Source organism: Dermacentor variabilis, chromosome 3, assembly GCF_050947875.1.
Source record: "Dermacentor variabilis isolate Ectoservices chromosome 3, ASM5094787v1, whole genome shotgun sequence".
Taxonomy (NCBI): Eukaryota; Metazoa; Arthropoda; class Arachnida; order Ixodida; family Ixodidae; genus Dermacentor; species Dermacentor variabilis.
Genome location: NC_134570.1, coordinates 218,081,404 through 218,103,434, shown reverse-complemented (window position 1 = coordinate 218,103,434; position 22,031 = coordinate 218,081,404). Strand labels below are relative to the sequence as shown.

At 44.6% G+C, this 22,031-nt stretch overlaps 1 protein-coding gene across 1 annotated transcript in view; it reads right to left on the bottom strand.

The window, feature by feature from the left end:
• The window catches only part of nes (lysophosphatidylcholine acyltransferase 3 protein nessy), a 236,698-nt gene that overhangs the window by 100,221 nt on the left and 114,446 nt on the right, over positions 1 to 22,031 (bottom strand). The window contains exon 5 of the mRNA XM_075686866.1: positions 17,726 to 17,763. Within this exon, the coding sequence (XP_075542981.1) occupies positions 17,726 to 17,763 (38 nt within the window). The remainder of the gene's footprint in view (positions 1 to 17,725; positions 17,764 to 22,031) is intronic.

Here is a 22,031-nt window from a genome sequence, read left to right as displayed (position 1 = left end):
TTAGTACAAGGCGACTGATTTGAGATTATAAGACAAGATTTGACACATGTTCACACTTATTAATATAGCAATAGGCAAGAGCTGCGGGTGAAATGCCTGTTTACTCAAATGAGATGGCTGTCGATAGTGAAGTGTCTGATGTGTTAGCTAAGGTAGCTCTTGCACACTCTGTGATGGCTCGTTGCGTACGTATCACTTCGACCCAATAAACTAAGTTTTATGTCGAATAGAAAACAGAACAGATTTACATTTGGCAAAGGCAATAGTATTCTTGCATGCATTTCGACCTTTTAGTGAGAAATCTTTGGCAAAGCTGGAGTTGGCTAAATGCTAAAGACGAAGCCCATAACGTGTAGATTGCTCGGACCCGCGACCAAGCACATCCCACATGAAAGCCTCGAACCCTGCAACCATGCACATTGCCCGCCAACTCCTCGGACTCGCAGTTAAATATTTCACGCACTGGGACATCTGAATGCGTGACCAACCAGATTCAGCGCATACTTCTTGGACTCCACAATGAAGCATATCGCGTGCCGACACTTCTATCATATCTATCGTACCACCCTGTCATAAGGAGAACATCATGGGCTCAGTTCACCGAGCCCCTTGAGCTGATGCAGGCATCGCGCTGCAGAAGCTGAAGGCGAGACATCACAGATGTGTACAAACTGGCCAAGCATCCAGCAGCTGCACTGCTGCCTATCTATCAGCGGCTCTCTGATCATAACTGCCACAGCCATCATCAAGGGAAGAAGACTCTGCCTTCATTCAGTGATAGGGTCCATTCTACCATGTGAACAAAATGGCTTTACTGACTGCACTGGAGACTGCTGTCAATGAGGCAGTATGCAGGTACGACAATTATTATTAGCAGTAGTAGTAGATATGGAAACATACAAGCACACAAAGGAAACAAGGAGGGAGCAAGCTGACAAATGCCACCAAGAGGAGTACAATGCCTGCCTACTCTTTCGGGAGGAAGGAGCAGGTATGACTATGGAACTATTTAAGCCTGCATGGAGTTCTGCGCCTAATTTGGCTACAAATCCAGACAAATACTCTTTGTAAAGCAGCAGAAAACGATGTCATAAAAAAAATCTGCCTCCATTCCACTCTGTGGAAGTGTATGTACAGTAAAGCTGTCGCCAACGTTAAATGAGCACCACCACTACAAGCAATGTACATCACGTGTGCGCATGCGAGTGAACAAGTGCAGCATACATTCTCATTCTCCTAAGTCCTCCACCAAATGCATGTGCTTTATTGGACTGATTGAATTTCCCAGTGAATTTTGTCACACAATTCGTAAAGTACGACCTACACACAAGCTGCAAACGTGATAGCTTTGGATTGTAATTCTAATGTACGAGAAAACTTAATTTTGTAATCCAGGAACTCAAAGACAAAGCACTTTTCCAGCTGCCATTTGAGGTCTGAGTCGCCGCAGCTGCTAGGTGGCAGTACTGTTTTTGGGTGAGCACAAAACAAGCCCATAAAAAAACCCAGACTAACAGCTTTGCTGTTAAGAGGGGTGGGGGAGGGGGGGAATGAAGGCCCACCAGACCAGAGGCCACACGTCCAAGAAGCCCCACATCACAAAACCCACCAAAGACTTGGTGCCTATTAGTGAAATGTAGAGAAGATGAAGATACAAAAGCTGTTTTCTCAAAACTGCTTTTTTTCGCTGTCTGCTCAGCTTGTGGAGCTGATTTCTCCATTACCATTTGGTATATTTTAACAAGATTCATTTGTCACAATCCTTGAGCCACAGTACAGATCATTGCATTCTTGATTTCTCAGCTTGCATAATTCTAAATTTATGATATAGCTTTTTGTTCACCACTTGAAGTGTGTCTGATGGAAAGGTGACAAAAACTGAAAACAAAGTTATCTTGTTGTGAAAAAGAAAAATATTAAGAATGTCGCAACCTTCAGCTGTGCAATTAATATTAAACAAACCTTCCACTGCATGGAATGGCATCTGTCTGGCAGCATGCATCACCATTCCATGATGACCAACTAACAACCCATATTGCCACCCTCATCCCTACGACTGCATTTCATAACCTCTCCAGGCCTTCCAGAAGGTTAAAAAAAATTTATACAAGAAAATGTTCTCATCGCTTGACTGAAATTTTTATGGAGGCATCAAGAAGGAATTCTTAATTTTTGTATTAATTTTCGTTAAGATTCATCAAGAAACAATAAATTTGGTTCTGAAAGCCATGTCTCCCCTTAATAAGGGAACAGGGTAGGCCCTATACCTGCCATGTATTTTAAGCAATGTTTATGTACCTTTTTCTCCATAACCGTAGAAGTTACAACTCTTATATTATCATTGTGATTAGAAGCTCTTTTTTTTATTGTAGCAGATTTATCACTTAATATTGGTTTGCACTTCTATTGTTAATTTTTTACTGCAGGTACTGTTGTATTCAGTTTCGTTATTCATTTGAATTCTTTATTCACCAGGGGGTGCTTCTGTTCTTCGTTATATATATGGTTGTATGTGCTGAATGAACAAAACGGCTTTTTTACATTGGGACGGCTGTAGTCTGACTCCCACCTTCGAAAGTATCAAATTGGCAACAAGGATGTTGTGAACGTACCCCCAGCCCAACTGCACCATCCGGATCTGCCCACCATGAGCTTCACCGGGCTTGCTCCGCCACCGTTTTTCCTTCTGACACCCGGCGGTCCCTCACTGCCATGGGAGCAGATGTTCAACGTGTACTTGCTGGCATCCAGAGCCGCCGCATTCAAGCCAGAGCAACGCAAGGCTATTCTTTTGCATTGTTTGGGGGTGGAGGGCCAGCGCATTTATCAGACGTTACATGCAGGGACCAGTGCTGCGGCACTGGCAGTGCCAAGTGCCGCAGCACTCGCCAATGACAAGTCTATCATGGCCCCTCCTGACGAATTCGACTCTGCACTCACCGCATCTGTCGGCACCAGTTTTCAATGTCGTGCAACATTATCATCAAGCGTCATCGTTTTCACCGCCGCAGCCAAAACACAGGCGAGTCCGTTCATGAGTAGTAAGATCTTGACGAGGGCTAGTTGGTTCATATTGTTGTTGCATATTTTTGCCGCTGTACGGGAGCTAATGTCAAATTGTTCGTTTGCCTCACAAGATGATGCTCTGCAGGATCAATTCATTGCCGGCGTAGCTGCCAATCGCGTACATGAGTGGTTACTGCTTGAGGGGTTCGACACTTTCATTCGAGAAAGTCTACGGGACCACTGGTGGTGCCATGAAACTGTCCGAATAATCATGCATGTCTGAATGATTGGCGTTCGAATTATCGGTCAGCAACTGTACAGCTAGGGACAACCTTGGCAACGACATCACAAAACAGGACTCACTGTCATCATTTGAAAAGCACCTAACTTGAATTTGTTCTCGTGTGTCATTTTAATGCACTTTTCATAATTATGACCTGCATATAGTTAATCTTGTACCTGTTTGTTGTATGCAACAAAAGGTTCATCCACCGTGCTATGATCTTGACGAAAGATCCCCCCCCCCACACTATTCGTAAATATAAAAAAACATTTTGGACACGATCCATGTATATAATGAATGGCTGTCGAAATTGCCACCCCGGTGGTGTTGTTGCCATTCTGGCTGTTCAGGTGATTTCTCGGCGAGTGCTGCGCAGCTGCCACGAAAAGACTTTTGTTGACTATGCATATTCTGACCATTTATGACCGCCATTTCACTGCTGAGGTTGACAAAAAGCGAAAGGTTACATCCTCAGTTTGCTTTTGTGGTGCAAATGCGTTTGTGCAGAAAATGGAGCACCCAGAGTCCAAACTTGAGTGACGATTACAGTTGCCGTTCGATATTCTTGTCAAGAAGTTTCACAAAAGCAAGCAGGTTGGTTGTTGGAATATGGCTTCGCCATTAATCGGCGCATATTTACCAATAGGGCATACAAGCAAGCCCTAAAATGTATGATAGACTGTACGACTCATTCATGCAGCTTAGAAAGCGGCTTTCTTTCTTAACTGCCCCATAAAAAGAGCCCTAGTTCACATCACCCTTAGCTGGTCTGCATAATATGCAAATATGCAAGACTATATGCAATATGCAAAAAGCAACACATTCATAATGCATTCTATAGCCCAAAAGATTTTCATTTTCCTGTGACGCCAACGACACCCACACTCCAGAGATGCAGAATTGCTTTGGCTTGGCTTCCAGTGGTAAATGCTAGCCAACACATGGCTGTGCAGATGCCACTGAACATGCACATCCCACAAAGCTTAGCAACTTCATTAGTGTTTGGTGCAGGCTGGCACAGCTCAATGGTTTGGTGGCACAATCGGCACAGAACTTCCATCCCTGTGATGACTCCTGATGAAGCGGCATCAGATAAGTCTAGCGGCATGGGCAGCATGGCTGTTAGGAACCGCCAGCCAATGGAGCAGCAGACAGCAAACGGTTGCCGGAGGCTCACCACCAAAAACCTCTATGGCAATCAGGTGCAAGATGAAGTACCAGCTGCAGAAGCGTAGTCCTGCCACAAAGTGTTCGCAGAAAGGTTCAAACCAAATTATTGCAAGGGACAGCGGCGCACGGTTGTGCTTGCATATCTGCATGTCCACAGCAAAAAGGATGAATGCTGCGCCATTCCAAAATGCCCTCACAGCCTGGACCATCATGGTACCTCAAGTAGATTCAACTAAGCACAAGACAGAGCAAAATTAGACAAGCTTCTTGTGTCACTGGCATTGTAAAAAGCAACAAAATTAATTTTACTGCTTAAGGAGGCACAAGAGTCTCAAAAAATTACCCACGAAATCTCCTGTGGCAGTTATCTAAATAATCTCGTAAGCATTTGCTACAAATCACCTGCTGTTTCATTGTCATATGCTGCTGTGTTTGGTATAACTGCAAGAAACACCACAAAAGAATCATGAAACAGAGACACGCAGTTGCTATACCGAAATGTCAACAGAGAACAGCATGAGACAACAAAGAGGAGAGTAGTAGAAATGCGCATTTCATGTTATATGATGGTATGTTTGGATGATGCTGCTGCTTCGTGGACGATGAGCACTGGCGATGCTTGCTGTGGTATGTGACGTAATTGAACAGTGTCACGTTTGGTAGACACTGCATCTAGATGTGGTCGATTACACTGCCTCCTCTTGGCGGCTACATATGGTGTGGGCATGCGAGCCTTATTTTGAAAGTGATCTGCGATAGAGACGGACTGCTTCGAGGTAAATTCATTGGGTGCTGTGGGCCCTATCTTGAAAGCGATCTTATGTTACGTTACAGACAGGTCTTTTCTCATTGAGTAGGCATTGGAATGCTTATGCAATTCAATTTTTTTTTTTTTCATTTGTCAAGTTACCTTGCTGAAATTTGGCAGGCAGGTCCATCGCCAAATGGAGATTTCAAATATCTCATCTGTAAAGGAAGATATGACAAAGTGCCGTATAACTACAGTTGAACCCAGATATATAGACAGCTCTATAATTTCATTGAAAATTTTTGTATAAAACTTATTTCATATATTGAATTATTGACATATCGAACTATTTCGTGATCTCCTTCAAGTTTGATATATCCGGGTTCAATTGTATTAGGTAATCTCTTACAGGTCATTATAGTAATTTGCAGTTTGAAAAGTTAGTTTTAAAAAATATCTAGTTGTTCTTAAAGGTCCACCACACAAGATAAAGCTAATAAAATTTTTGTACAGCTATTGTACTGATCAAAAATAATTTCCCACATTGGAGATACAAAACTACTTTGCGGTAATTTCATTTCATTTATTTTTTTTTTTTTCATTTTTATTCCCTTAAAGACCCCCTGTGGGGGTTTTACATAAGGGGTGGGGTTAACATGAGAAAGCAAAACATTTTTTTTCATGATGTCAGGTGGGAGGTAACTTTTTCTAGGAAGGTTGATGGACAGGCGATGGCTGCAATTTTATGGGGAAGGTCATTCCAGTCACTTGCTCTTCAGAGGAAAAATGACTTGGAAAATGTAGTCATACGGGCATGTTGGCGTGAAACTTTCAGCGGATGACCAATTTGGTGAGACGTGCGTGATGGCGGTGCGCAGATGTATGGTTGCTGTTTGAGCTGGGAATAATAAAATTTGTGAAATAGGCACAGGCTAGAAATACGGAGACGGAGGGGAAGACTGTATAATTGGGACTGTAGCTTGAGAGATGAAACACTAATATAGGATGAGTATGAGCAGTGAATGAAACGGGCGGCTCTGTTTTGCACAGCTTCTAATGAGTCAATGAGGTATGCTTGCTGTGGATTCCAGATGGTGGATGCATACTCAAGTTTTGGCCTGATTAATGATTTATAAGCAAGTAGCTCTACATTTTGAGGGGCGTCGTGAAGATGACGTTTAAGAAAGCCTAGTTCTTTATTCGCAGATGATATTAGCTTTGTTACATGCTCGCACCATGATAAGTCATTGCTGATAGTGATGCCGAGGTAAGTATAGGACGGGACAAGTTCGACAGGAGAATTGGAAATCTTATAAGTAAATAAATGCGGGTAGTGACGGCGATGAAAAGACATGAGCTTGCACTTACTGGGATTAAGTGTCATCAACCAGTGATTGCACCATGATTGAATGCCTTAAGGTTGTCCTGGACGGATTCTTGATCAACGGTATTAGTAATTGGGGCATAAATAATGTAATCGTCGGCAAACAGACGCACATGACATGATAAATTTTGTGGCAGATCATTATTATAAATTAAGAGTAGGAGGGGGCCAAGGACAGTTCCCAGAGGAACGCCCGATGTTACCAGTAGACAGTAAGAGGAGTAGTAGTTAATAGTAATGGACTGTGAACAATGTGTGAGGAATTCTTTTAATCATGCAATAATTTCTTGATGCAAGTTTAGTCTGGAATGTTTTAAGAGTAGAGGTTGATGAAGTACCTTATCAAATGCTTTGGCAAAGTCTAAAAAGATGGCGTCAGTTTGTAAGTTAGCATCAAGGTTGGAATGAAGATTGTGAAGAAAGGTGGCAAGCTGTGTCTCGCACGATAAGCCTTTTCTAAATCCATGTTGGGATGGTGTGAAAAAATTTATAGAGTCTAGATGCTGCATCATCAATTAACTTACATATCATCTAAATTCAAATGTATCAAGGTTATCAGAAAGAAGAAAAGCTTTATCCCGTAGTTGAGTTGGTACTGAAAACAATGATACCAAGTTTGTTTATGTCCATTCATGGAAACATCCTCAAAGCTTCCATAAGGCAGAGGCACCTCACAAAAGAAACAAAGCTAAGAAAATCGCACTCAAAGTTTAGCAAATGTAGGAAATATTTATTGAGCCTATGATAAATTAGAAATATGAAGCTCAGGTGTTCCTGAACACAATGAAACCAAATTGACTGAAACCTGCTCAGGGAAACATGAGGTTAGTTTATTTTCATTGCTAAAATATATAAAAATGGGCAATTTCCCTGCTCATATGCGTTCGTTTTCAATGTGCATAAATGGCATTGGCGCCACCACCGCACTTGCCATGGTACGTGCACAAGACCCAAGTCATGTTCACGTAGGTCGCGGACACAGTGTCTGCGTAATTCGCATTTCCAAGTGCTGCGCTGTCTCCGCTAATGGTGACACTATAGATGTACCTAGTCTCAAAATGGGGTCTAGGCTGCAAGAAGCCGCAGCTGTGCGGATAGTCGTTGGAACAAGTACCAGTGTACTGGGCGCAGTCCTGTAAGGTTGGCTAAGTAAAACGGCAAGCATGCGATGTCTGCGTCGTCACACAGTCCATGACTCCACGATTACAGGGCTTTGCTTTGCTATAGCTAAACTGCTGATGCAATATGGGACTGTGGGACGCATTGACGACTTTTACAGCCCAGTATGGCACGAGCCAATCCCCTACTCGCATGCCGGCTCGTTTGATCCTTATGGCAAGCGCTTGCTCTTTCTCGCCATATGGTCAGATAACAGTTACGCTTTGCTTTCCCTATGCAAGTACAGTTTTGAACTTCTTAAAACAAGCGTTGGATAACCACTGCTTGTGATCGTGGTGTGATCAGCAAAGAAACAGCGAATCGAATTCAAAGCAGGCCTAGCAGGCGAGCACACCTGCCGCAGCAACAGCCAATCGTACAGCGCCTCTCAGCCTGCTGGTGCGCTGAGCCAAAAGCAAGGCTGCTTGCATTGCCAACTTCATTAGACCGGCCCCGATTTTTATGTTTGCACTTTTCCGATGCGGTCATCGAAAGTGAGGAGGGCGGGAATGAAAATGCTGAATTTTTAGCTCCGGAATTTTAGCTACATGAGCGCTGGCGTTTCTGCACCATTATGGGCCCCTTTCTTGCCATCTGCACTGACAAAACGATTCTTTTCAGATACTCTTGCGTCCATTTTCAGCTAAATCATTTTGATACAGCATAGTGGGTATGGAGGTACGGCAACTGCAAACATGCATCAAACACCTTTCTGTTTCTTGATGCAGACTTTTATCCTGATTGCCTCGTGGCATTATACTCCTGGCACCGCGACTGCATTTGATTCTGTCGAAACCTCAGCAGTCATGGAGGCATTACGGAATCAGGGTGTAGACGAGCCATATGTATATATACTGAAAGATATCTATAGCGGCTCCACATCCACCGTAGTCCTCCATAAAGAAAGCAACAAAATCCCAATAAAGAAAGGCGTCAGGCAGGGAGATACAATCTCTCCAATGCTATTCACAGCATGTTTACAGGAGGTATTCAGAGACCTGGATTGGGAAGAATTTGGGATAAAAGTTAATGGAGAATACCTTAGTAACTTGCGATTCGCTGATGATATTGCCCTGCTTAGTAACTCAGGGGACCAATTACAATGCATGCTCACTGAACTGGAGAGGCAAAGCAGAAGAGTGGGTCTAAAAATTAATCTGCAGAAAACTAAGGTAATGTTTAACAGTCTCGGAAGGGAACAGCAATTTACAATAGGTAGCGAGGCACTGGAAGTGGTAAGGGAATACATCTACTTAGGGCAGGTAATGATGGCGGATCCGGATCATGAGACGGAAATAATCAGAAGAATAAGAATGGTCTGGGGCACGTTTGGCAGGCATTCTCAAATCATGAACAGCAGGTTGCCATTATCCCTCAAGAGAAAAGTGTATAGTAGCTGTGTCTTACCAGTACTCACCTATGGGGCAGAAACCTGGAGGCTTACGAAAAGGGTTCTGCTTGAAATCAAGAAAAACAAATGGGCATGGGCAGGACGTAATGAGGAGGGAAGATAACCGATGGTCATTAAGGGTTACGGACTGGATTCCAAGGGAAGCGTAGCAGGTGGCGGCAGAAAGTGAGGTGGGCGGATGAGACTAACAAGTTTGCAGGGACGACATGGCCACAATTAGTACATGACCGGGGTTGTTGGAGAAGTATGGGAGAGGCCTTTGCCCTGCAGTGGGCGTAACCAGGCTGCTGCTGCTGCTGCTGATGATGATGATGATGATGAGGACCGCGACTGTGCAGCTGCATTCATTGCTGCTGACACCAGATGGCAGCTTCCAGCCCTTGGCTTCAACGTCAGCCGGCCCGCTTCGCTGCGAGGGAATGGTCTCGTTTTTTGAAGATAACGTTCCTAACCTCACCTTGACCATGCCGTCGGCATCAACTACTAATGCATCATCTTCGACACACTACTTGAGAAGTCGGCGCCTCTGGAATCCTCTTAGTGGGTATGGAGGTACGGCAACTACGAACATGCATCAAACACCTTTCCGTTTCTCGATGCAGATTTTCATCCTGTTTGCCTCGTGGCATTATACTCCCGGTGCCGCGAATGCGCAGCTGCATTCATTGCTGCTGACACCAAATGGCAGCTTCCAGCCCTTGGCTTCGCCGTCAGCCGGACCCACTTCACTGCAAGGGAATGACCCCCTTTTTTGAAGATAACGTTCCTCACCTCAACTTGACCATGTCATCGGCATCGACTGATGCGTCATCTTCGGCACACTACTTAAGAAGTCGGCGCCCCTGGAATCCTCTTAGTGGGTATGGAGGTACGGCAACTGCGAACATGCATCAAACACCTTTCCGTTTCTTGATGCAGGTAGGTTCTCCTCCTGAACTATTTTACAAAAAATCGAACAATGCTTTTTTTCTCGTACTTCCATGCCCACAAGTGTTGTTCTCTTTGTCTTGTGAATGCGTTCACGTCACGAAATTGCTGCTAACGTCCGGTGATGCAGAATTGAATCCCAGACCCCCTAGGGAGGAGTCTTCCCGGCAATACAGTGAGCTAGTTTCGCTTATAAAATCTTTACATGAAAAAATGGATTCTAGGCATGACGAAGTTATTACTGAGCTCAATGAAGTCAGGGCTGCCCAAAATTCAATGGAACAGCAGATTACAGATATTGAAGATCGTCTTAATGCAGTTGAAGAAGGCATTCGTACATCTGAGGCACTGCAGTTTCAAAGTGTTGCTCCGCAAGTCATGACACTTGATCAGAGGCTGAACAAATTCGAAGATCGTTCACGCCGTGAGAATCTATTATTCCACGGTATCGCCTTTAGTTTTGAAGAGACATGGGCCGAATTTGAACAAAAAATCTGCTCTATTCTGAATGACTCATTTAACTTGGGTTTGAAAGGGAACAACGAACGCATATCTTGCAGCCACAGACTTGGCCATTTTGTTCCCGACAAATGTCGACCTATTGTTAAATTTGTGTCTTTTAAACTCAGGGAAACTATTTTTGCCTTAAAAAACAACTTAAAATCCTCCAAAGTAACCGTTAGTGAAGATTTTTGCAACGTGACAAGAAATGCGAGGAAAAAGTTGTTTGAATTTGGTACGCGACGCGGCAAGAATTTTTCACTACGGTATAACAAGCTTCATATTGGCAATAAGTCACGACGGACACAGACAGCGTGTGTGAATTAGGACCAACCAGTGACAGCAGTATAGCCGGGTCTTCGTCTAGCACTTCCCATACTGCCGCAGATACGTCTTTATCATAACCAAAAACATGCTCTTAATATCGACCATCAGACTTCATCGTTTCTACTTACTAATGTCCGGAGTATTGTAAACAAACGTGATGATTTATCGTCCATTATTGACTCATTTGCTGCCGATGTGGTGGTGCTGACAGAGACTTGGCTTTCAAACGCTATCAGTAATACAGAATTATTTAACTGTGAAAAAAATTACACCATTATCGCCAAGACCAGACTGAAAAACGCGGAGGTGGTGCAATGATTGCCGTTGCCCATTACCTCGTATCAGACATCGTCATCGTCGCTACTGCCCTTCTGTGTCCACATAAACCTTGACTATCAAAGCACATTATTCTGTGTGTGCTATAGGTCACCGAGCTCGACACCATCTTTCTGTGCTGCATTATGTGATGCATTGAATGGTTTGGTTACGAGATACCCTTCACTGCCTTTATTTTTGTTAGGCGACTTCAACTTTCCCAAGATAGATTGGTCTGGTCCTTTCCTACTATCAGAGACACTTCCGCTGTCAGTCAATCCTTCTTGAACCTATGCATGCAGTTCAATCTTACACAGCTGGTTTCAAGACCTACAAGGTTTGGCTTCGGTACTTCTAACCTGTTAGATTTAATTCTTACCTCTGCTCTTCCCCTTTTGCATGGTGTTACTTACATGCCTGGTTTGAGCAACCAATGCCTTATTCACTTCGACATAACTGTGCATACTACAAAGAAAGTTAAAAGTGTCAAGACAATTAGAGACTATTCGAGAGGTGACTATGCATCAATTAACACCAAACTTGCACTCTTCATTGAAATTTGCATGCCTACTTTCTTTGGGAGAACAGTTGATCAAATTCGGGTTTACTTAAGAATACAGTCGCATCCCTAGTTGATAAGTATGTCCCATTACGCCTAATTGCGAAAAGCTCCTGATTACCGTGGTTCACCGTCACCCTGAAACGACTTTTGAATAAGAAGAAATGCTTCTTTCACCTTGCAAAACGGATTAATACTCAGGAATGTTGGTTCACATACAGCGATGTTCTCCGAACTTATCGATTAGCTATCAACGAAGCCAAGCATGTCTTTTTGAATAACACACTTCCTTTACTTCTTTCCACAAGCTCATCTAAATTCTGGAGCGTTATAAAAACCCAAAGAACGAAATGTCATTCAGCTTTCTGACAGCGCTGGAAATACTATGGCAAGTTATGACTGCTGTACTGCCTTAAATGTCGCCTTTGCGAAATCGTTTTCTGATTGTTCTTTTGATGTGGCTCCAGAAGTGCTTGACACTTTCCTGTCCGCGCCTATGCCCATCAACACTATGTTGTCGATGGTTTCAACGTCGATTTTCTCCCGTTCGGCGCGCTTATGGACAGCTAGCGCCATCCAGCGCATAAAAGGACAACTATTTTTCAAGTTTCGTTTTTGTGTTTCTTTTTTTGGCCGCGGGAGGGATTTTTAACACGCCTTTTAATCGCGCTTGACGAGCGCGCGTAGTTTCGGATATGGCGTCGACGTCGTGCGCAGCTGCTCCTCAGAAACGGCGAGTTTCGAGGGATTCCGATGAGTTTGCATCAGAATTTTGTGATGGTGGTAGCAGCGGAGACTCGGGAGATGATTTCGACTCATCCGACTTCAGCACGGATAGTGAAAGTGCGTCAAGTAGCCCCGGAACGTCAACAGGTATCCGCCGGTAAGTTCCGTTTTCCACTCAGAGCCATTTTATCGCGGCTGCGATCAGATCTAAAGACATGCGGTGTGTTCTAAAGACTACGGTTCTTATCTGCAGGGTGTCAACGTCATTTGGACAGGACCACTTGTCGGCGGCGACACAAAGAGTGGAGTTTTGCGCGAGAAGACAGCCGGGAGTTGACCTCGGCATTGCGCTCCACAGTGCCGCACAGCGCTTCGCAAGAGCCGTCGACTTCGCGCTGTTCTTCACGGCAGAAATAATCACCGAGATATGCAACATGACTAATAAATATGCGTGGATGCATATTTTGGAGAAGCAGTCATACAGTGAGAGAGACGGATCTTGGAAAGAAGCGATTCCCGATGAGATGAAGAAGTTTATCGGACTTCTCATTTACATGGGTATTCTACAAGTGCCACGCTTGCACTGCTACTGGAACACGCGGAAATTATTTTCTGGTCTTCTTCCGCCTTCAGTAATGCCAAGAAATCGATTCAAAGCGTTGCTTGCATTCCTGAGTGTGTCCGACCCTGAGAAGACAACTGCCGCATCCCATGGCAAGCTGCATCACGTAGCTTCGCTGCTGAAGCACATCAATGCCTCATCCACCCAATTTTTCCAACCTGATCGGAGCCTCTCCGTTGACGAGAGGCTGGTAAAGTCCAAAGGCAGATCTGGAATTAGACAGTACATGCAGGACAAAGTTATCAAATGGGGATATAAATTGTGGGTTTTGGCGGACTCCAAATCTGGTTACACTGTTCAGTTCAGTGTATACACAGGAAAGCGTGAAGCACCAAGCGCACGTGGGCTGGCATTCGATGATGTGACGCGCCTGGCAGAGGACTACCTAGATCAAGACTACATAATTTATTTAGACAACTTTTACACGTCGACATCCTTGTTTGTACACTTGTTGGAGCGCAGGACGCTTGCTTGCGGCACGATGCGCAACGATCGCCGGGGCTTTCCAGCCCAGCTGAAGGACACCCAATGGGAAAAAAAAGCAAAGAGAGGAGATGTTCGCTGGCTACGGGATCAGGACGTTCTATATTTACAATGGAAGGACAAGTGTGTTGTTCACATGATGTTGACAGCCCACACAGCCAACAAATTCGTATTTGCGAAGTGCAGAAGGAAAGTGAACAATAAGTGGGAAGAAGTATCGGTGAAAAAGCCAATGCTGATTGACAAGTACAATGTGGGCATGCTCGGCGTTGATAAATCAGACCAGCTGATTGGGACATACAATGTTCTGATGAAGTGCGTGCGCTGGTGGAAAACGCTGTTTTTCCACAGTATAGATATTGCTGTTGTCAACAGCTTTATTCTATTTGATGAGCACCGTCGGCAGCAACTCAAAGTGCTTGAATTGTCAAGAGGTTCGCGCTTTCATCAGTTCGCATTCAGGCTAGAGCTCGTGGAGCAGCTCATAGGACTTGATGAGCAACAACATCCAGACCCTAAGGCTCCTCCTGCTGTTCCCACTACAAGTGCCCCTAAGGATCAACAGCACAAGCCCCAGAAGCTACAAAGATACAGGAACTGCAAATTGTACTATCAAGAACAGAAAGTGGAACAAAAAACGAACGTTTTCTGCGAGACGTGCTCCGCAAACTTGTGCTTCACCACATCACGAAACTGCTTTGTGCGGTGGCATGATAGCCACTAGGGATAACATTTTTCTTTGTAAAAAAAAAATAAGTTGTACAGATAGAAAGTTTACATTTGCAGGAATGTTGTATACGGTCTGTTCCTTCAAAATGTATATTTTGAATTTTTTTATGTTGTCTTGGTGCAAAGCAGCATCGACGCTTTTGCGGAGTTTTCTCGTTTTTGTTACAAATTTTTTAAGTAATTTTTTTTCAATAAATTGGTCATAAATGCTTGCTTTCCAATAATACCATTAGAAAGCACATTCCCTCTTCTACAAATTGATACTAAACATTTTAATATCAAACATTTGGTGTAGCAGAAAAAAAATTGTTTACTAGACCACCCGAAAACTGCTTATTTTCCCGCAAACAGGAAAGTGTCAAGTGTGTCTTTTTCCCCATGGGCCCCATTGTCACCGATTTCACAGGTATTGTGAAGCTAATACAGGGCCTGAAGTTATCGTCTAGTTGCAGTGTTGACAACATCAATTCAAAGTTTTTGAAGAATACTGCTGTTTATTCCAGCGTATACATAGCGTACCTTTTCACCCAGTCTGTTGAACACTCCACAATGCCAGTTGATTGGAAGGTAGCGAGGGTGGTTCCGCTCTTCAAACAAGGTAACCTGAATTCTGCCCTTAACTACAGGCCTACTTTATTAACAAGCATTCCCTGTAAACTTCTAGAGCACATTATATACTCTAATCTTATTTCTTTTCTTGAAAGCAACTCGTTTTTCAGTTCTTGTCAGCACGGTTTTCGAAAGAATTTTTCTTGCGCGACTAAACTTTTGTCTTTCACTAATATCTAAGCATTGTCTTTAGACAGTGGTCTGCTAACCGACTGTATATTTCTAGACATTGCTAAGGTTTTTGATAAGGTACTACATCAATTACTCCCTAAAATTAGTTCCCTGAATATTGACACTTTTCAAATGGATTGAATGTTAATTGACTAACCACTCTCGGTTTGTATCAGCTAACGACTCGTTATCATCACCATGTGCCATAACGTCTGGTGTTCCCCAAGGTTCTGTACTGGGTCCTTTACTCTTTCTAATTTATATTAATGATCTTCCGATTAGAATTAACTCTTCCCTTAGGCTTTTTGCTGATGACTGTGTTCTTTTTCGTGCAATAAATGATCCTAACGATAGCTGCGCCCTTCAGTGTGATCTTGACAACGTATTTAATTGGTGTGAGCGATGGTGTGCGGTTCTTAACCCGTCTAAGTGTAAAGTTATGTCCATCTCACACCAATCTAATCCATCCAAAACGTTCGATTACAAGATTAATGGAGTTTCACTAGAGAGTGTCCTATCTTATAAATATATCTTGGTGGTCACATTACTAACAACCTATCCTGGCGCATGCACATCCAATATGTCACTAACAATGCGAACCGCACCCTAGGCTACATGCAAGGAAACTTCTCTCTGGCTCCATCCCATATGAACTTACTTTTGTATCAAACACTAATATGGCCTAAACTAGAATATGCATCTATCTATATGGGACCCCGTGCAACTCACTTCAATTGACGCTATAGAATCTGTTCAGAATCGCTCAGCTCACTTCATCCTTTCGAATTATTCTCACACAGCTAGTGTTTCTTTTATGAAATCAAAACTTGATCTCACTAATCTTGCAGTTCGTAGAAGAACTGCATGCCTTAGTCTTTTATACAGCATTTTCTTTCATAACCAGACAGTAAAACAGGAATTTTTTTCTTCAATCCCATCATATATATCATCACGTGTTGATCATCCACATAAAGTTGCCATTCCTAGCTGCAAAACAAATGTGCTTTTTAATTCTTTCTTACCTGCCTAAGACTATTGCAGAGTGGAACCACCTTCCACCTCTTATTGGCTGCATTGAAGAGACGCCATCCTTCAAGACAGCCATCACCAAGCATATCATTGAATAGGCATCTGCATTTTGATTTTTGCTGTCCTTTTTTTGTTTTGTTTTGTTTTTCCACCCGCCACCTCTGTAACACCGCTAATGGCCCTGAGGGTATTGTAATAAATAAATAAATAAATAAATATACAGTAGAACCTCATTCATACATTTGGGAATACTAGTGTGGGAAACAACATACTAACCGAGAAAACACACAATACAAACTGAAAAATTTGACAGACTCAACTGTAGTTGACATCTACATAGTGCGAATCATTGTACACGAGGCACGAGATGCCGATGCGCGTCGAACGGACGGGGCTTCAGCGGCCAGAGCCATCTTTTGTTGTTTTCCTATTGCATAGTGTTTTAAGATGGTGGAAGGAAACCAAAACGAACTCACGCTGGCGGGCAACACTGTCTTCCGCCAAAACAAAACGATGCACTCACATCGCGCTGCCTGCTGCAGGGAACGGCAGCGCGTTTGGATTATAGCCTACTAAAAGCGTGCATTACACTACCAATGGCACTATGCACTATGTGCTGTAATAAAGATCAGTGAAGATGCTTTTTGCAATAGGTTTGGCAGCAATAGCTGTGAATGCAGCATGCAATGAGCCAGGAGATTAGCTGCTCCAGAACAAGAAACTGAATTCGCACCAGCGTTATCACAACAAATGGGCAGGCAAGTATTTCGGGGAAGCTGATGTTCCGGTAGCTACTGCTTTAAAACGCACATGCCTCACGCATTTTCTTGTTTACATGGGGTCTAGTGGCTGGAAAACATCATACAATCACAGTTTGGCGATGTACTGAACGCTGGTGCCGAAAAATCTTTTTTTCCGGAAACATCTGAACCAGTAAAAAATAAGCGTAACTCTATTGGGTGGTCATTTATTGTGTTCTCGATAGCGTATGTTGAAACCAGGAAATCATACATAACATGATCGTATCAATGCAGTTCTACTGTATTAGGCATTGCAGATGCTGTAGCAAGTGGTTTACAAAAATAAATTGTTTCACTATATCTAATTCTTTAAGACACATGTCCCCTCTTAAATTTGTTTTTACAGACTGGCTGATTATTGCTATGTCTTCACAGTGCCCTTCGTGTCCGTAAAATTAGCCGGAAATCGTGCTCGCATGTTGTGAAAGAAAGGAACTGTCTGCACAAACCCTGGAAAAACCAAGTGAGAGAGAAATGGTATATGAGGCACCACAGAGAAGACTATGCAAAGAAGCACTTGAAGTGATGGACACTGGTAAACTTTCTAGGATCAATACAGAGGAGTGATTTGCACTAAATGCAAAAGCACTGCACTTAAGTCTTGCCACCAGTTTAGCTGCAAGTATCAATGCAACATTGCGATCACATTAAATTACACATCTTGATTTGACAACCCAATGGCACAAATTTTGCTACACAACACAGAAAAAAAACATAACGAACAAAAGGCAGAAGTAATCTATGAATATGCCACAAAGGCCACTCACAGGGTTCTTTGTGCCGTCGTAGATGTCAAACACCAGGCCTGCAAGCACAACAAGCAAGATATTTGTGAGATGTGTACCACACTGTGCTCTAACAAAACCTGCTATAGACCCCTACAAGCCAATTCAACAAACACGCTATAGTATCAGCCAATGAAAGGAAAACTTTCGCAGTGCTCTTGTTGCAAGCCCATGCAGCAGTCTCCAATAAAAAAGCAATGGCAAGTGGCACTTTGTAAAATTCCACTGGCTAAATGCGATCCCAAAAATGTGCTTTTGTGCTATTGGTAAACTCACATGGTTTTTACAGCACTCCAGCTCAGTATTGGAGCCAGAGACAGACGACTCCCACAGCAATGATAGAAGCCAGGGCATCATTATAAAATATGTATGCAGGTCATAGAGCCTGTCATAAAGGGGCCACGATGAAGAAACTGTTCCCCTGACATCTGGCTGCACTCGGTACTTCTGTAAGCCAGCAGCTGATGCTACAACCAGAATTCTGCTGGATTTCAGTCGCAATCCCAGCTCAAGGCTGAGACTATGAGCTATGAAACAGGAGAGGCACTACCCAACGAGCGCTGCAAGCACATCTCCGCTCCTCTCAAGTTCATTCGCCAGCTGGCGAGGCAGTCAGACGGACTGAGCTAAGCACTTCACAAGCTTTCGTGGCGCTGTATAAGGCGAGTTAATATTCCCCATTTTCTTATGTAAAGAGGCTGCTTATGGTCTTATTAGCATGCTGAGGCTTTCAGCTGGCCTTGTACACAAGAATAGGCTTTTCAGGCTGTATGCAATTTAAAAATATCAAATACGCACAGGCAATCTTGATATCATACTGGCATGGGCCGCCTATTGTGAGCGACCCGCATATATTTTTGCTGAAGCGTGAAAATTCCTACCGGTAAGTATATACCGTATTTACATACATAATGCTCCCACTTCGGTAATGATCGCACCCCTGAATTTTGTCGGCAAAATTGAATTTTTTTTCCCACGCACTGCACCCCAAACTTGCCGCAGCGATATGCCGTGTGCCAAATCTAGCTTGCGATAACATTTGTTAGATGGTGAAAGGCGCTCACCCGAAAAAGATAAACAAGTACACGTGTCAGCACCCCCTCTCAAAAAGCATTGTGCCAATGCAACAAACGTAACAGTAGAGTGAAAAACAAAAGGACACTTATTGAACAAAAATAACAAAACAAACAGACAAAAAAGAAAGTCCAAAGTTCAGCTATGCCAAGTCCCAAGGTTCGTTAGTGCTGGTAGAATGGCTTAAGTCACACAACATGGACTATTTCAGGTAATGAGCGCCGCCACTGTGACAGTGAAATGCCATCTAGCACGACCTTATAGTCAAGTGCTCTAATGCGTTGGATGATCTTGTAAGGTCCGAAAGAGCGCCGTAAAAGCTTCTCACTACCTAAGTCCTTGTCGGCGTGTCGGGTAAACCCAAACACGGTCGCCAGGCGTCTATTCCAGGTAGTGTCGTTGAAGATTGTAGTGTCGACTACAACCAAGTGCATCAAGTGTGCATCAAGAACCTCTGGTGGTTCTTGATGCACAGGCGGGCGAGCTGTCAAGCTTCTTCAGCGCGCTGGAGAAAGGTAGCATGGTAGTAACATTTTCATCATCAGTGATGTGCGGCAGCGTGGCAGCGGGAGTCGTCGTCGGGTTCCAGCCGTAAACCAGCTTAAACGGCGTGATCTGTGTTGTTTCTTGTGCCATCGTGTTGTAAGCGAAGGTTACATACTCCAGGACAGCATCCCACGTCTTGTGCTCGACATCGACGTACATTGCTAGCATGTCAGCGACGGTCTTGTTCAGGCACTCTTCAGACCATTCGTCTGTGGGTGGTAGGCAGTTGTCCTCCTGTGGCTTGTCTGGCTGTATTGCAGGATGGCTTGGGTGAGCTCTGCTGTAAAGGACGTTCCTCTGTCGGTGATAAGGACTTCTGGGGCACCATCTGGGAAAGGGTCCCAACAAATCCATCCCGATCTGCTGAAATGGGCGGCAAGGAGACTCGATCGGCTGTAGTAATCCTGCTGGCCTTGTCAGTGGTGTCTTGCATCGCTGACAGTCTCAGCATGCCTTGATGTAACGGGCGACGTCGGCGGTCAGGCATGACCAGTAATACCGTATTTATTCGCGTATAACCCGCACCAAAATGTGAAAAAACGCGTTTAAAAAGTGGGGGTGCGGGTTATCTGCGAATTTTTTCCTTGGGAGGGGGGGGGGGGGGGGTCGGCTTCACCGCAATGTGCGGCGGCCTCCCCGTGTAGTCCGCCATCCCCATCGTCATCGACGCTTGTCAAGCCGATGAAGGGCCAACGAAAGGCCAGCATTGTTGAGCCTCGCGTTAGGCGCTGTTTAGTGTACTTACCCCAGTTTGCACTGTTTGCCTGCTTTGTTTTGGCATCATGAGTGCGACTCGACGGCAGTGTTTCACAGCGAAAGAGAAGCTAAAGATTATAGCCGCTGCCGAAGAAATCGGCAACAGAGCTGCTGCAAGACAGCATGACGTCGACGAGTCGTGCATTCGCGACTGGAGGAAGAAAAAAGAGTCTCGAAGCAACGAACCGGAACAGGCGAGCGTTTCGGGGTCCGAAGACTGGCGCGTACCCCCACCTCGAGACGCAGCTTGCGAAGTTCATTGAGGAGCAGAGAAGTCGTGGCCACGCTGTTTCGACTGAGATGGCGCAAATGGAAGCCCTGAAGTTGGCCCGGGAATTGAACATTCCACGTGAGTTTCGTGCAAGCCGTGGATGGCTTCAGCGCTTCATGCGAAGACATGGATTTTCTATGCGGCGGCGAACGACCATGTGCCAGCGGCTTCCTGAAGCCTACGAGGAAAAGTTGTTGAACTTTCAACGATATGTGATCGCACTTCGGAAGGAGCACAGCTATTTGCTGTCTCAGGTGGGAAATGCTGATCAAACACCTGTGTACTTTGAGATGCCGATGGACACGACCATGGAAAAAAAGGGCTCCAAATCAGTCAGCGTGCTGACCGGCGGAAATGCCAAGCTGCGCTGCACAGTCATGCTATGCGCTTTGGCTGACGGCACGAAACTGCGCCCGTATGTGATTTTCAAACGCAAGACGCTACCTAGCATTCCACTGCCCCCAGGAATCGTTGTGCGTGCGGAAGAAAATTCGTGGATGAACAGTGGCCTAGTCGGTGACTGGCTTCGAGTAATCTGGGAGCGAAGACCAGGTGCCTTGCTGGCACGCCGGTCGATGCTCGTACTAGATTCCTTCAGAGGCCACTGCACTGATGCGGTGAAGGCTCGCCTTGCCGAGACCAGCACCGACCTCGTCATAATACCTGGCGGCATGACGTCCATGCTACAGCCACTCGACGTGTGCCTGAACAAGCCGTTCAAGGCACACGTGAAGCGGCTGTATGCCCAGTGGATGGCCGACGGCATGTACGCCCTCACACCGACGGGACGCGTGCGAAGGCCTGATATTCCATTGCTGTGCCAGTGGATCGTGGATGCGTGGAAAGCGATACCGGCCGATTTGGTGCGCAAAAGCTTTAAAAAATGTGCGATCAGTAATAGTCTGGATGGTTCCGAGGACGACTACGTCTTTGAGAGTGGCGATGAAGCCTCGGATGGCAGTAGTGAGAGCGGCGACGATTAAGAATCGGATAACCAGTGACGTGGTGGCGGTCGTTTGAATAAATGTTCTGAAAACGAAATGATCACTGAGTGTGAGTTGCATCTTTCTAGCGCTCATTTTTTTTTTTTTTTTTCAGGTAAACGTGCGGGTTATACGCGAGTTTTTTTTTTTTTTTTTCCGCCGAGTTCAAAGTTAGGGGTGCGGGTTATACGCAGGGGCGGGTTATACGCGGGTAAATACGGTACCTTTCCTGTATCCTCAATAGCATCCGAGAGAATCCGAGGTGCCCAGCGGTTGTATCATCATGTAGAGCATGCAGTACTTCTGGATGCGATGCTGAGGGAACAAGGAGGTAGTTGGCCCAGACTGGTGAGAAGTTCTTTATGAGTAGGTTGTTTTGAAGCGAAAATGAAGATAATCCTCCTCTAAAAGCCCTAGAGACAACACTGGAGTTCCCTTCCAAATACTCGATGAGGCCTTTTAGCTCCGGGTCTGCTCATTGCCATTCAGCAAAGTCTTTTGCACTTATTATTCCAAAGAAGATGTCATCATCCTCGTTGTGTTGCGGCAGCGGGACAATGGGGCGCGTGATAGGCAGTCGGCATCAGAGTGTTTTCGTCCGGACTTGTAGATTACAGTGATGTCATACTCTTGAAGTCTGAGGCCCCACCACACCAGG